General features: G+C 35.0%; 1 protein-coding gene across 6 annotated transcripts in view; it reads left to right on the forward strand.

Moving 5' to 3' along the window:
- PDS5B (PDS5 cohesin associated factor B) overlaps positions 1-15,504 on the forward strand; it is a 181,333-nt gene that overhangs the window by 72,400 nt on the left and 93,429 nt on the right. For all 6 annotated transcript variants that reach the window (XM_021669282.2, XM_021669286.2, XM_021669284.2 and 3 more), the window contains exons 8-10: positions 4,132-4,272; positions 6,765-6,880; positions 9,431-9,525. In XM_021669282.2, the coding sequence (XP_021524957.1) occupies positions 4,132-4,272; positions 6,765-6,880; positions 9,431-9,525 (352 nt within the window). The remainder of the gene's footprint in view (positions 1-4,131; positions 4,273-6,764; positions 6,881-9,430; positions 9,526-15,504) is intronic.

Here is a 15,504-nt window from a genome sequence, read left to right on the forward strand (position 1 = left end):
TTTTGTAAGTTATGGGTATTGGCTGAGATAAATTGGTTAGGTTGAGTTTTTTCATCATGGGCTTAGTGGCACTTGAAGTGTGTAGACCAGACTTAAACATTCTGTAATTACTCTTTTCCCTTGCTTCAAGTACTTCTAAATGACTATTTCCATGGCCCATTAGAGCACACTAGGTGAGCGCCTCCTGGTGGCCATTTATTTTAGCTCATATTGCCAAGCTAGTTTTTTTTTTTTTTTTAGGGGAACACATACCTTATTTTGATTTCTTTTTCTGGCATAAAAATAAGAAAAGGACACTATGCTGTATTGGTATCTCCTGTGATTGGGGAAAATCAACATTAGATTGGGGCAATTAAAGGAAAAAACCCACAATAAATGATGTTACTTGTTAGAGTTAGTTGATTAGGTTTGTTATACTATTCTCTCAAATGTTGTATGTTTGAAAATATTTATACTGGAAGTTAAAGAAAGAAAAAAAGGCTGAGGAAATATTTTTAACAGTCCCAGAGTGCATCAGGGTAAAAACATTTCTTTATTATTTATACCTTGTGTTAATTTCATGTTATTCTTGCTTGCACAAATAGAATCCTTTCCCCCTGAACTCTCCTAAACTTTCATATTATCTCTGTATCAAAAGCTGGGGAGCAGGAGCCAAGCAGAGTGTTCTGAGCACACATTCAGAGCCATTACATACTTTTCTCACAGTACGTTGTCCATTATTTTCTTATTTCTCCCTGTTTTCTTATTCTGTGCCTTATTTGAAAGTTAACTAAGAAATATGAATTGCTTTTTTCTTCCCTTTAATTTTTTCATGTCTACTTATTTTTCCATTTCAAACCTTTATAATTGCATGTAAAATCACTTTCTAGTGAACTTAATTGTCTTGAAGTAGGGTAAAATTAGTTCAGTGTTAGAAATCATTCTTAGCCCTTTTGGACTTACATTTGAAACAGCCATTATTTACTTATCTTCCTAGTTGAGAATCAGCAAGTAAAAATAGACGTAAGATACTGAGATAATAACCCCACTTCTCTCTCTTTTCTATGTTTCTTTTTCATTCACACATACAGATACTCTTTTTTTTCTTATGGATAGTGTTTCTTACATATAAAGACTCAAGAAATCACTGCGGTGGTATAGGTTATTTTATTTATTTATTATGTTTTTTCTCTCTCTCTCTTTTTTTTTTTTTTTTTTTGAGACAGAGTCTTGCTCTGTTACCCAGGCTGGAGTTCAGTGGTGTGATCTTGGCACATGGCAGCTGAGCCTCTGAGGCTCAAGTGATCCTCTTACCTCAGCCCCCTGAGTAGCTGGGACCACAGGAGTGAGCCACCATTGGCGAATTTTTCCTTTTTAAAAAATTTTTTATAGAGACAGGGTTTTACCATGTTGTCCAGGCTGTTTTTGAACTCCTGAGATCGGAGCAATCGCCTTGGCCTCTCAAAGTACTAGAATTGTAGTTGTGAGCCACCATGCCTGGCCTAGGTTATTTTTTAAAATTTGTTTAAATTGTTGTAACATAACAATCCAGGAAGCTAAATAGTACATATATACATACTTGTTTTAAAGGTAAAATAGAGCGTCAAGAACAAAAAGTACATAGTGATAATTCTAAAAATTTCCTTATGGATCACTTTTTAATGATATTTTTTCACCAGTTCTTTTTTATCACAAATTTTAGGATATGGCAAAAAATTATTTTGTTGGACTGAAAAAGTACATCAAATCCTTGTTGGAATAGGTAAAATTTGGTTAAATTGCTTAATTCCACTGAGCCTCTGTTTTTTCACTTGTAATGCTTGGGTGGTGGTAGAGAATGTGTTACTTAATGTGAAAACACTTTGTAATTAAAATTAGCCATGTAAATTTAAGGTAGAATTTATTACTGACTGGTGACATCTTTCATTAGAAGGCAATTGCTGTACAAAAAAATTAATTTGTAGTATGTAATTAGTTACCCATTTGTAAATGAAAGAATTTTTGGAAGGAAATATTTTAGTCAAATCTAAATCTACCTTCACTAAATTTTCAGCCCTTATGAAGGGCTTGGATTGTTTTACCCATATTTGTATCTACTATCTTTTGCATATTTTTTATTCATTTACCAAACATAATATTCTATACCTGCTCTGTGTCAGGCACTGTGGTAGGTAGGCTTTACACATTGGAGAAGACCAACTTGGTCATTGCCTTTTTGGAGATTATAAAAGTGTTCAATACATGTTTTTATGGAATTTGTGAGAAATTAAACCAGGGACTGTTTCTTTTCTTAATTTTTCAAATAAGTTTTTCCTATACTGTTAGAAGAAGGTGACGGTTTGACCACTATGGTGGTGAGATTGGAAAGGATTATTGTTCTTTGTTAAGGAAAAGTAGTTTGGGAATTATTTATTTTACTATTTTTTAAGCAGGAGAAAATTTGTGAATGGAAGCAAAAAAGCCACTTTATTTTGAACCTCAATAAGAATTTAACCTTTGATGTCACGAAATTCTCTTCACTTAAAATTGATAAATTGGAAGGACAAATAAGTTCTTTTTAAAACCAATAAAGAACGAATAGCAAAATAGAATTTGTTCTTCTTTCTTCATGGCTAGGTAATCTGTTCTGTTCATAGACCTAAAGAGCTTTACATAAAAACAACCCAAGAAGTAAAAGTAAGCAGAAAAGACATAGAAATGTGAAATCTTCCACTGTATTTTCAATGTAGAAAGCTAAAACCTAATTAAGCCAGTTGTGTGTTAACTGTCTCAGAAGAGATTAGGCCAGCTTGTATGGTATAAAACAATTCTTGACTCCTCCTCCATTGAGACTCAGGAAACTATTGAGGATACATGGGGTATACTTTTGGTTAATTTTTAATGTTTTTGGAAGATTTTAAATAGAAACCTGACAGGTTATGGGTCTTTACCAGTTTTAGTAATAATATAATAAATGACCTGAGTATGGAAACGAATTAGAGCTAGCTATATGGTAGGGAAAAAATTGTTTAAATTTGGATTTTCCTTGTGTTTGTGTGTTCTTCTAATTGGATTTTAATTAGTGTTGTAAACTGTGTAGATATGTATATGTTGGAATGTAAAAGAAGACAAAGGATTGGAAAGAGGTAGTTTTTCATGAAAAAATTACAGATTTCAAACATAGAATTGCCTTCTCTGAAAATGTAAGAAGGCTGTATCTATGGGATGATAATGTTTCCCATATATACTAAGGTGAACAAGCTGTTATCCCTCACCCTTGGGGAGATTAAGACATTGTATTAGTGTTTTCTAGAGTAACAGCCAGTAGTGAGTGAGTGTATGTATATACAGATGCACATATACATATATGTGTGTGTATATTCACTCACAGTGAGTGTATGTATACACACACACACAGACACATATGTATGTATGAGAGGGAATTTATTAGAGGAATTGACTTACAAGATTATAAAGTCTGAGAAGTCCAAGAGTAGGCTGTCTTCCCTGGAGAACCAGGGAAGCCAGTGGTGTTACTCTCAGAGGCAGAAGGCAAGGCTTGAGAACTCAGCAGGGGACCAGGCCCATGGTGCAATTCCTGGAGTCCAAAGGCCGGAAAACCTGGAGTTCTGCTGTCGAAGGGTAGGAGATGAATGTCTCAATCCAGAAGAGAATGAATTAACTTTCCTTTGCCTTTTTGTTCTATTGGGCCTTCCAGCCTATTTGGATGATACCTGGGCAGATCTTTCCCATTCAGTCTACAAGCCAATCTCTGCAAGCACCATTGCAGAAACACCCAGAAACAATGCTTTACCAGCTCTCTAGGTATCCTTTAATTAAGTCAAGTTGACACATAAAATTAATCATCCAGAAATATACACAGATAATAATACAGGATGGAATATAGTCAGTATCATAATGGGGAACACAGTATATTTTGAACCTAGTATGTTTATTGAAATGTTCCTATCTGTTTTATTGTATACAAGATGGATTCCGTGTTTTATCTTTTCATGTAGCCTATATTGGTTTCCCCTGTAATGTTAGAAAATATTTTGATATACCTAGTTTGACTTTATATAAAATAATGATGAATTTGGTTGAATAAGATTTTAGAACATTCATCTTGTCTCTGGTTTTTTACTAATGATAACTTTTCTTTCTCCTCAAAAGTTTTTTAATCAGGTTCTGATGCTTGGAAAAACATCTATCAGCGATTTGTCAGAGCATGTCTTTGACTTAATTTTGGAGCTCTACAATATTGATAGTCATTTGCTGCTTTCTGTTTTACCCCAGCTTGAATTTAAATTAAAGGTAACTTGTAGAAGTAATACGATTCTACCAACCAAGTTAGCAAAGAGCATTATTTATAGCTTTTTAATTCTTATAGTAGTTTTCACTGAATGTAAGAGGTGAAGGGGTATATTACTATTATTTCTTCACATATTTGTACCTTGTCTGTCTGAATCTCCAATGCCTGGCAGGTGCCTAGTAGATAGTAAACTGCTTAATAAAGATTAGCAAGATGGTATTTTCCTCCAGATATTTTCCAGATAAATTCTAGGATTTGACTAACTTTTGAGGTTTTAGCTATATATCAAGCTTATGTTTTCAAGACACAGTTTATAGTAGTTTCCTTGACCACTTAGGCCATAAAAATAGTTTAGAGTTTGTTATCCACATAGCATGAAATGCTTTCCCTTTATGCATATTATTTCATAGATGCCTATGTTGAAGGTTTGCTTGCTTTTTATATAGTTCTGTGAATTTTTTGTTTTTTGGTTTTTTTGAGACAGGGTCTCACTCTGTTGCCCAGGCTGGAGTGCAGTGGTGTGATCTTGGCTCACTGCAGTCTGCACCTCTTGGGATCAAGCGATTCTTCCACCTCAGCCCCCCAAGTAGCTGGGACTACAGGCATGCGGCACCACCCCAGCTAATTTTTGTATTTTTTGGTAGACACAGGATCTCACCATGTTGGCCAGGCTGGTGGCAAACTCCTAACCTCAAGTGATCCACCTGCCTTGGCCTCCCAAAGTGTTGGTTTACAGGCATAAACCACCATGCATGACCCAGTGAAATTTTTTGGTAGAATGTTCCTACTGCTTTGACATTAAATTATGGTGTAAAATTGAGCTTTATTTGCAGAATTGGAGAATCTAGTTTTCTTTTCAAATCATTACAATAAGATTAAGTAAAGCTGGTTATAATTATTAATCTTTGTGGACCCAGAGAAGTTCTTAAATGATTTCTGTGTTACATTTCTTGTTTCTAAAAATTTTGATTTTCTTTCAAAAACAAACAGTCCACATTGGTAATGTGAATATCCCAAGTAGCCAGTAAATAAGTATTCTTCTTATATTCTGAAGTATGTTTCTGGTATATTTCTCAAATAAGCCATTCAATTAACTGGTCTTCCTGTCCCCTTTTAATGTGATCAGTGATTTGGGTGAGACAGCAGGTAGTCACACCTAATTATTTGTTGGTTTATATGATTTTCTCAAGTATAATTGAGTAAATGCTATGCATGTTCGTACACACTATGAGAAATATAAAAATAAGGAAATTATCATCCCTGCTTTCAGCAAACTTAACATCTAGTATGAGAGGAAGAGGAAAAAAATTCAGATCTAATATGAGGCCAGATATTATAAGTGTCATAAGAGATACAAACAGCGTACAATTGAAGCAAAGGAAACAGCATGCAGAAGCATATAGAAGTAGGAAGGTTCTGGGTGAATTTGTGGAACACAAAGAATTAAAACTGGAAGATAGTGTAAAGTAAGTTTAAGTCACTCCTGGCTGCGTATTAGAATTTTTGCTTGTTAAACCTTAAAGAAATAGCTGTCCAGGTACTAAACCAGACTAATTGATTCAGAGTTTTTGGGAATAGAATTTTGTTGTTGTTGTTCTTGTTGTTTTAATTTTTTTTTAATTTAACTTTTCAAGTAATTCTAATGTACAGCCAGGTTTGAGAAATAATTACAGGAATAAAGAGAAATAACAGAGACAAGTTAGGTCATATTGTGGAGGCTCTTGGCATGGCAGGCTGTAGCATTGGTTTAAAATTTAAAAACAATTTGTGTAGTGCCATTCATAGCACCTCGAATATCAATGCCTTTTGATATACCTGATTGCCACACTTTATGTTCAAGTATAGTATTGTGGCTGGCTCATTCACTTATCCATTGAGTCATTTGTTGACAGTGCCAGAATCAATAGTAAAATTAAGTTCTCATCCCCAGGGTGCCCCAGTATAGTATATAAAACAGATTTTAGTTTTCACACGTTTAAGGCCTCTTCCTTTTACTGTTGAGCTCCTTTTAGAAATCTGGTCTATGTGGATGAACTATCTTACTGGGAGACTTTAGCACATACTTATTTCTTAAAGAACTAAAGAGTATGGTCTCACAGTTTTCTGTAGGCCTGGCCTCTACCAGTGTCTATTTTGAAAAACAACACAAAGTTTTTTAAGTGTCCTGGGTAGGTTTTATAGTTCATTTTTTATTTTGACTCTGAATAGAAATATACCTCAATTGTAAGAGGGGCCTCTAACATTGCAACAAACTTTAAAGATGTATTTTCATGAAAAGGTACTTCTTTAATGGAATTTGAGATGATTAGAGCATTTATGTTGATATTTAATTTTGTGAAAAGTATAGTGACCATTTTAATGTAATTTTTTATTTAGAGTTCATGAAAGATTTTCTGTGGAACTAGAGTATCAGGGAAATCATGGCAAAGAATGGGCAGCCTTATTCTGAATATCTACTGCATGGTTTTAAAACTGTGATTGTGTTTTATTTTAGAGCAATGATAATGAGGAGCGCCTACAAGTTGTTAAACTACTAGCAAAAATGTTTGGGGCGAAAGATTCAGAATTGGCTTCTCAAAACAAACCACTTTGGCAGTGCTACTTGGGCAGGTATATGATTTTGGTTTCCCATTTAAAAGTAATATGTGATTCTACTGACTACTTTTTTTTTTTTTTTTTAAAACATGAAGGGTTTTATATGTTGAAATTTTTGAAAGTTGTTAATGACTGGGTATATTTATAATTACTCTTTTTCATCTTTATCCTTAGTAATTTTTAAAAGATAATACATTTTAAAGCTATCTCTTATGGAATTATGACCATGAAGTTAATATTGTTACTTCAAAGCAGTGATTAATTCCAACTGAAAATACCTCTTTGAGAGACATAGCCACTCCACAAGTTAATTACAGTTAATTAGATTGTTTGGAGATATTGACAGGATAAAAGTATTCACAGAGTGAATAAAGAAATGACTATTTATGCTTCTCTTCCTAACTTCTTTTCTATATTTCTCAGTTAAAGGAAATGATGGCCTGTATTCCTTACATGGTTTAAATGATGCACAAAATCCCTGAAGTGGTTGCAAAATTTTGAGTGTGTTTGTGTATGTTACTTTTCTGTGAGAGGTATTCATTTTATTACCTTTTCTAAAGAAATCCGTGACCTGGAAATATTAAAAGCCTGAGAAGTTCTTTGGCTGAAACCTGCTTTGACTAAGACAAAAAAAGGATTTCCCCCTCAAATTATCCTCATAACAAATAATGCAGTTAAGTCATAAACAAACATGTAAGATTTAAAGACCCTTATTTTATTTTCTTTGTGTTGAAATATTTGCATTGGTATCACCACTTTCTTTACATTTTAAAAACAACTGTCAGTGATTACAGTAAATTTAATATTTTGGTCTCATTTTTCTGATTTGTTTAATGAAGATATAAGTTGTCATTAATGTTTATTATGTTTCAAATCTCCAGTCTGATTTCTTGATTCTTATTTAGCTCAATAATTATATTTAGTGAGTCAAGTTAAGCCAACTTTTTTCTTTTAAATACAATGGAAAGATTTTAGACAGTAGGGAAGAATATCAGTTTAAATTATGCAACTCAATTTAAAGTTTATTAATATTTTAAAACAAAAATACTTTAAATATGTATTTATTATATCTTTAAATTAAGAGTTGGATTAGCCAGACTGTATTTCATTGGTTTTTAGCTGGAGAAATCCTAAAGTAAATGTATATGCCATGTTTCTATTATGTTGTAATTTTTCCTTTTAATATTAATGACATAAAACTTACACAGTATTAAATATTACCAACTTTAAGGAGTTAGTTTTTTAAAAGACATCTTAGTGTATTTATTTTTAATTGTTGTAAGGTGCATGTTTACCTGAGAAACGGTAAAGTATATAGGATTGAGTATCTGTATTCAAAACATCCAGGAAGCTATATGGGACCAGGGGCTAGACTTCATAACTTTTGGGAGGGGAGATATACTTCATAGAGCATATGCTTTTTTCTAAATTGTATGAGTAATTTGGTGCTGATTTTGAAGACATTTTCCCCCTCCTTTATGCTGCTAAATTTTGTTTCTTAGGTGTTGAGTGATGTAAGATTTGGGAGCCTTTTGATTTCATAGAATTAAGACATGAAAATATTGAATGGAAAAATGTTGGCTTCACTTTAATTTTGTTGATACTTACATTTGTTAAATTACTATTTTACATTCTGTGATAAAGTAATGTATACAGACTTTAAAAACATCAGTGGTTGAGAGACAGCTAAACACCATGTGTTTCTTGACAGAAGAACACAGTTGCCATCTATGGTATTTTGGTAGTTTGGCTAAAAAAAAAATTAACCCAAATATGATCAAGTCTTTACATCTAACTACCAATTTACAGCATTTAGGGAGAGAGGAGCCTGTTAATTGACATCGGAATGATACAGTTAACAAAATCTAAATTATGGAATAAAACCATATACACACACAGCAGTTACTCTAGCAAATTACAGGAAAAAAAGTTGGAGGGAAAATAAAAGATTAGAAGAGGCTCAAGTGACATGTCAACCAAAGAATTTTAACTTTTCGGGGATACATATTTACTTATGTAGCATGAAAAGTGGCTTTGACGTTAGTGGCAATGTAATAATTGTGATGATTAATTGGAAAGTAGTAATTTGGGTATACTTTTAGAGTCATAGGATTTAGTGTGAGATCTGCCGTACATTAGTGAATGCCCTGTATTTAAAAAGGAATACTTGAAGGAAAGTTTTCTTTCAAGCATAGTTTGGGATTTATGATGTTTCTATGAACTATATATACACACTTGCCATAAATAGATGTATTTGAAAGTATAATATTTATAGGAAATTTTTTGTCATTCTTATATTTGAACCAAATGTATGTGGTTTAATCAGTTTCCTTAAGATGACATTGTTCTCACAGGAGATTGCCGTAGTTTATATAGAGGTTCCAGAGCATTCAGACATACATGGTATATCAGAAACTTTGTTAAAATGGTTTGATTCTACTTTACATTTTCCTTCATAAACTGTTTTTCCTTTAATTATAGAAATATGTATAAATTGGGTACAGATTTAATGCATGTCTGTTTCTCTTATTTTAAAGATCACTCTGTGCCATTATATTTTATCAGGTTTAATGATATCCATGTACCAATCCGCCTGGAATGTGTGAAATTTGCTAGCCATTGTCTCATGAACCATCCTGATTTAGCAAAGGATTTAACAGGTACTATATATATGTAACAGCAAATATTCTTAAATGCTCTTCAGTGGAAAAAAAATAAGTTTCATAGCGGAAAAATCCCTTTTTTGGGGGGTGGTAGGTGAAGTCTTGTTTCAGTTCAAAGTCATGGAAGTTGTTCTCTGAAGGTAGATTTTTTTCTTTTAAATAGAGACAAGGTCTCGCTATGTTGCCCAAGCTTGCCTAGAACTCTTGAGCTCAAGCTATCCTTCTGCCTTGGCCTCCCAAAGTGCTGGGATTACAGGTGTGAGTCACTGTGCTCCGCCTGAAGCTAGAATTTCTACACCATAGTTCCTACTTAGGCTGGAAGCATCTATGAAAATGTCTGTCTCCAGGAACAATTTTCTTTCTTTAAGGATAATTCTAAAATTATTTTAGACATTTGGATTTGAACAGGTCTTGATTTTGACTAGATTATAAGACTAATGTTCTTTAAAATTTTAAGAACTTAGGTGAGGCATGGTAATCTAATTTACCCATGCTAAGTGGAGGTGTATCATTAGAGAAATATGTGTAAGCATAAGGTAGTTCAGAACGTTTCATTTTTGTAGTAATGAGAATGTATCTATTATTGTTCTGTTAAATTTCTTAAAATTACAAAATAGTTCAGAAAATACACACGATGTAACAACCACTTACGTCTTTCTCACAAATGTTAGCATTTGCTGTATTTTCTTAAGAGGGTTAAAAAAAATTATACTTGAAATGCTCCTTAGAGATAGTTCTCCTTTCTATGTTTACAGAGGGCATCACTCTGCTGAATTTGGTCTGCAACCTGTTTATGTTTGTATAACTATGCCACATGTGTATCTGTCTACAAGTTATATTTAGTATTGCCATGCATTTAAAGATTTCATTGAAACAATATTATTTGAATTTGATTGTGTTGAACTTATTTCTACTGTCTTATGTGTTTCATTTTTTTCTTTGCTTCTTTTTTCTATTTGCTGCTCTTCTGTTTGATTATCTTATTTTTCTTTTTCTCAATGAGCTCAAAAGGTTACACACTCTTGTGTTTTTGATGTGTAATTAATGACATCTAAAGTGAATCAGAACTTTCTAGCTTTTTTTGAGTGGTAAAGGACTAGATATCTTTTAACTCATCATTTTTTCATCTTTCACATTGTTTCAGTCATTAGCTCTTTTTTAAACATTCCTAACTTACTGTACGTTTTTAATGCTTTTTTTTTTTACAGTCTTGCTTACCATTGCTTTTTAAATTCTACTACTACTTCTGAGTTTCTGATAAAATCGCAACATATATCATTTGTGATATTTTAATCAGTAGTTTGCTATAGTAATCCTTTCAGATTTGCTGAAATGTTATTTTTCAGATCTGAAACAGCAGTTATTGACTGGGTGCAGTGGCTCACGCCTGTAATCCTGGCACTTTGGGAGGCCGAGGTGGGTGGGTCACCTGAGGTCAGGAGTTTGAGACCAGGCTGACCGATATGATGAAACCCCGTCTCTACTAAAAGTATAAAAATTAGCCAGGCTTGGTGGCAGGCGCCTGTACCTAGCTACTTGGGAGGGTGAGACAGGAGAATCACTTGAACCTGGGAGGCAGAGGTTGCAGTGAGCCGAGATTGTGCCATTGCACTCCAGCCTGGGCAACAAGAGTGAAATTCTGTCTCAAAAAACAAAAACACAGTAAATATTTTACCAGTTTTATCCTTTTTGGGAAGCATCCCACTTGGAGCTTTCTGATTTCTTACTCACATCTGTACTGCTTAGACTGCTTGCTCTGAGCTTCTGCTATACAGCATTGATCTTAGGGTCATCCTCGCATCTTTGCTCTCCCCTTCCATCCATCTCCCTTCTTTTTCCCTTCCTTTCCTCTTAATCTGTGTGTGTGTATGTGTGTGTCTGTTTCTCCACCTCCGCTTTCTTTTTCCCTGTTTCTCCAGATGTTCCTTTTTCTTTAGCATCCTTTTCTTATGTTGCTAATACAGTATTTTCTCTGAGAGTGTCAGTGGTAGTTTTTTGGGGAGTTTTTCTTTTTCTTCCAAAATGTCTGTTTCTGCTAATTTTTTTTTCCACCTTTTACTTGCTTTTGTCTTTGTTTTCCATGTTAAAGGCTTTCCTCAAATGATTTGCAATCCGTGGCCATCTGCTCATTATTAAGAGTTGAGGGGGCTAAATAAAAAGCTGTTTGGAAAGCCCTGAGTATATGCTTTCCTCAAATGATTGGCAATCTGTAGCTTTCTGCTTGTGATTAAGAGTGTAGAGCTAGATAAAAAGCTGTAAACTGTTTGGAACACTCTTGATTATATGGTTGGGTCTGTCAACTTTGAATTACACTTTTGGGTGATCAGGTTGAACTGTTTGTAGGGGAGCCCTTAGTTTAGATACTTCCTCTTCAACCCGTCAAATTTCCAATAGAAGAATATCTTTTTTTAAAAAAATTTTTTATTTTATTTTACTTTTGGTTCTGGGGTACATGTGCAGATCATGCAGGGTTGTTGCATAGGTGCATACATAACCAGGTGGTTTGCTGCCTCTATTCCCCCTTCATCTATGTCTAGCATTTCTCCCCATGTTATCCCTCCCTGCTGTCCCTCCCCTAGTGCCCCCCCACCACTGCCCCCAGTGTGTGATGCTCCTCTCCCTGAGTCCACATGTTCTCATTGTTCAACACCCACCTATGAGTAAGAACATGTGGTGTTTGGTTTTCTGTTCTTGTGTCAGTTTGCTGAGAATGATGGTTTCCAGATTCATCCAAGTCCCCACAAAGGACACGAACTCATCATTTTTTATGGCTGCGTAGTATTCCATGGTGTATGTGTGCCACATTTTCTTTGTCCAGGTTCCAGGTCTTTGCTTTTGTACACAGGGCTGCAGTGAACATACGTGTGCATATGTCTTTATAATAGAATGATTTATAGTCCTTTGGGTATATACCCAGTAATGGGATTGCTGGGTCAAATGGAATTTCTATTTCTGGATCCTTGAGAAATCGCCACACTGCCTTCCACAATGGTTGAACTAATTTACACTCCCACCAACAGCGTAAAAGTGGTCCTATTTCTCCACATCCTCTCCAGCATCTGTTTTCTCCAGATTGTTTAACGATCGCCATTCTAACTGGCATGAGATGATACCTCAATGTGGTTTTGATTTGCATTTCTGTAATGACCAGTGATGATGAGCATTTTTTCATATGTTTCTTGGCCTCATAAATGTCTTCTTTTGAAAAGTGTCTGTTCATATCCTTTGCCCACTTTTGAATGGGTTTGTTTGTTTGTTTTTTTCTTGTATATCTGTTTTAGTTCTTTGTAGATTCTGGATATTAGCCCTTTGTCAGATGGGTAAGCTGCAAAAATTTTTTCCCATTCGGTTGGTTGCCGACTTGCTCTAATGATTGTTTCTTTTGCTGTACAGAATCGCTGAAGTTTAATTAGATCCTGTTTGTCTATCTTGGCTTTTGTTGTCATTGCTTTTGGTGTTTTATTCATGAAGTCCTTGCCTATGCCTATGTCCTGAATGGTTTTGCCTACATTTTCTTCTAGAGTTTTTATGGTGTTAGGTTTTATGTTTACATCTTTAATCCATCTGGAGTTAATTTTAGTGTAAGGTGACAGGAAGGGGTCTAGTTTCTGCTTTCTGTGCATGGCTAGCCAGTTTTCCCAACACTATTTATTAAACATGGAGTCCTTTCCCCATTGCTTGTTTTTGTCAGGTTTGTCCAAGATCACATGGTTGTAGATGTGTGGTGTTGCTTCCGAGGCTTCTGTTCTGTTCCGTTGGTCTGTGTCTCTGTTTTGGTACCAGTACCATGCTGTTTTGATTACTGTTGCCTTGTAGTATAGTTTGAAGTCTGGCAGTGTGATGCCTCTGGCTTTGTTTTTTTTTTTTTTGCTTAGGATTCTCTTGGCTATATGGGCTCTGTTGTGGTTCCATGTGAAGTTTAAAGTGTTTTTTTCCAGTCCTGTGAAGAAGGTCATTGGTAGCTTGATGGGGATAGCGTTGAATCTGTAAATTACTTTGGGCAGTATTGCCATTTCCACAATATTGACTCTTCCTAACCATGAGCATGGAATGCTTTTCCATCTGTTTGTGTCCTCTCTTATTTCGTTGAGCAGTGGTTTGTAGTTCTCCTTGAAGAGGTCCTTTACGTTCCTTGTTAGTTGTATTCCTAGGTATTTTATTCTCTTTGTAGCAATTGCAAATGGCAGTTCGTTCTTGATTTGGCCCTCTTTAAGTCTGTTATTGGTGTATAAGAATGCTTGTGGTTTCTGCACATTCATTTTGTATCTTGAGACTTTGCTGAAGTTGCTTATTAGTTTCAGGAGATTTTGGGCTGAGAGGATGGGGTCTTCTAAATATACAATCATGTTGTCTGCAAATAGAGACAGTTTGGCTTCCTCATTTCCTAATTGAATACTCTTTATTTTTCTTGCCTGATTGCTCTGGCTAGAACTTCCAATACTATATTGAATAGGAGTGATGAGAGAGGGCATCCTTATCTAGTGCCAGATTTCAAAGGGAATGCTTCCAGTTTTTGCCCATTCAGTATGATATTGACTGTTGGTTTGTCGTAAATAGCTTTTATTAGTTTATGATATGTTCTGTTGATACCTAGTTTATTGAGAGTTTTTAACATGAAGGGCGATTGAATTTTGTTGAAGGCATTCTCTGCATCTATTGAGATAATCACGTGGTTTTTGTCTTTGGTTCTGTTTATGTGATGGATTACGTTTATGGACTTGCGTATGTTGAAACAGCCTTGCATCCCCGGGATGACGCCTACTTGATTTTGATGAATAAGCTTTTTGATGTGCTATTGCATTCAGTTTGCCAGTATTTTATTAAAGATTTTTGCATCAGTGTTTATCATGGATATTGGCTGAAATTTTCTTTTTTTGTTTAATCTCTGCCTGGTTTTGGTATCAGGATGATGTTGGTCTCATAGAATGAGTTAGGGAGGATTCCCTGTTTTTGTGTTGTTCGTATAGTTTCAGAAGGAATGGAACCAGCTCGGCTGTAAACCCGTCTGGTCCTGGACTTTTTTTGGTTGGTAGGCTATTGATTGCTGCCTCAACTTCAGCCCTTGTTATTGGTCTATTTAGGGTTTCACCTTTTTCCTGGTTTAGTCTTGGGAAGGTGCAAGTGTCCAGGAATTTATCCATTTCTTCCAGGTTTACTGGTTTATGTTCATATAGCTGTTTGTAATAATCTCTGATGGTAGTTTGTATTTCTGTGGAATCGGTGCTGATACCCCCTTTATCACTTTTTATTGCATCTATTTGATTCTTATTTCTTTTCTTTTTTATTAGTCTGGCTAGTGGTCTATTTTGTTGATCTTTAAAAAAAAAACAGCTCCTGGATTTATTAATTTTTTGAAGGGTTTTTTTTGTGTCTCTATCTCCTTCAGTTCTGCTCTGATCTTAGTTATTTCTTGTCTTCTGCTAGCTTTTGAGTTTTTTTGATCTGCTCCTCTAGCTCTTTCAATTTTGATGATAGGGTGTTGATTTTAGATCTTTCCTTGTTTTTCATGTGGGCATTTATTGCTATAAATTTCCCTCTTGACACTGCTTTAAAGGTGTCCCGGAGATTCTGATAAGTTGTGTCTTCATTCTGATTGGTTTCGAAGAACATCTTTATTTCTGCCTTCATTTCATTGTTTATCCAGTCGACTCTCAGAAGCAAGTTGTTCAGTTTCCAAGTAGTTGTGCAGATTTGAGTGAGTTTCTGCATCCTGAGTTCTAATCTGGTTGTACTGTGGTCTGATAGACGGTTTGTTATGATTTCTGTTCTTTTGCATTTGCCGAGGAGTGATTTGCTTCCAATTATGTGGTCAATTTTAGAGTAAGTGTGATGTGGTGCTGAGAAGAATCTAAATTCTGTGGATTTGGGGTGGAGAGTTCTGTATATGTCTGTTAGGTCCGCTTGGTCCAGCTGTGCATTCAAGTCCTGGATGTCCTTGTTAATTTTCTGTCTCGTTGATCTGTCTAGTATTGACAG

This window comes from Aotus nancymaae, unplaced genomic scaffold (assembly GCF_030222135.1).
Source record: "Aotus nancymaae isolate 86718 unplaced genomic scaffold, 86718_ANA_hifiasm-v0.15.2.pri h1tg000043l, whole genome shotgun sequence".
NCBI classification, from domain to species: domain Eukaryota; kingdom Metazoa; phylum Chordata; class Mammalia; order Primates; family Aotidae; genus Aotus; species Aotus nancymaae.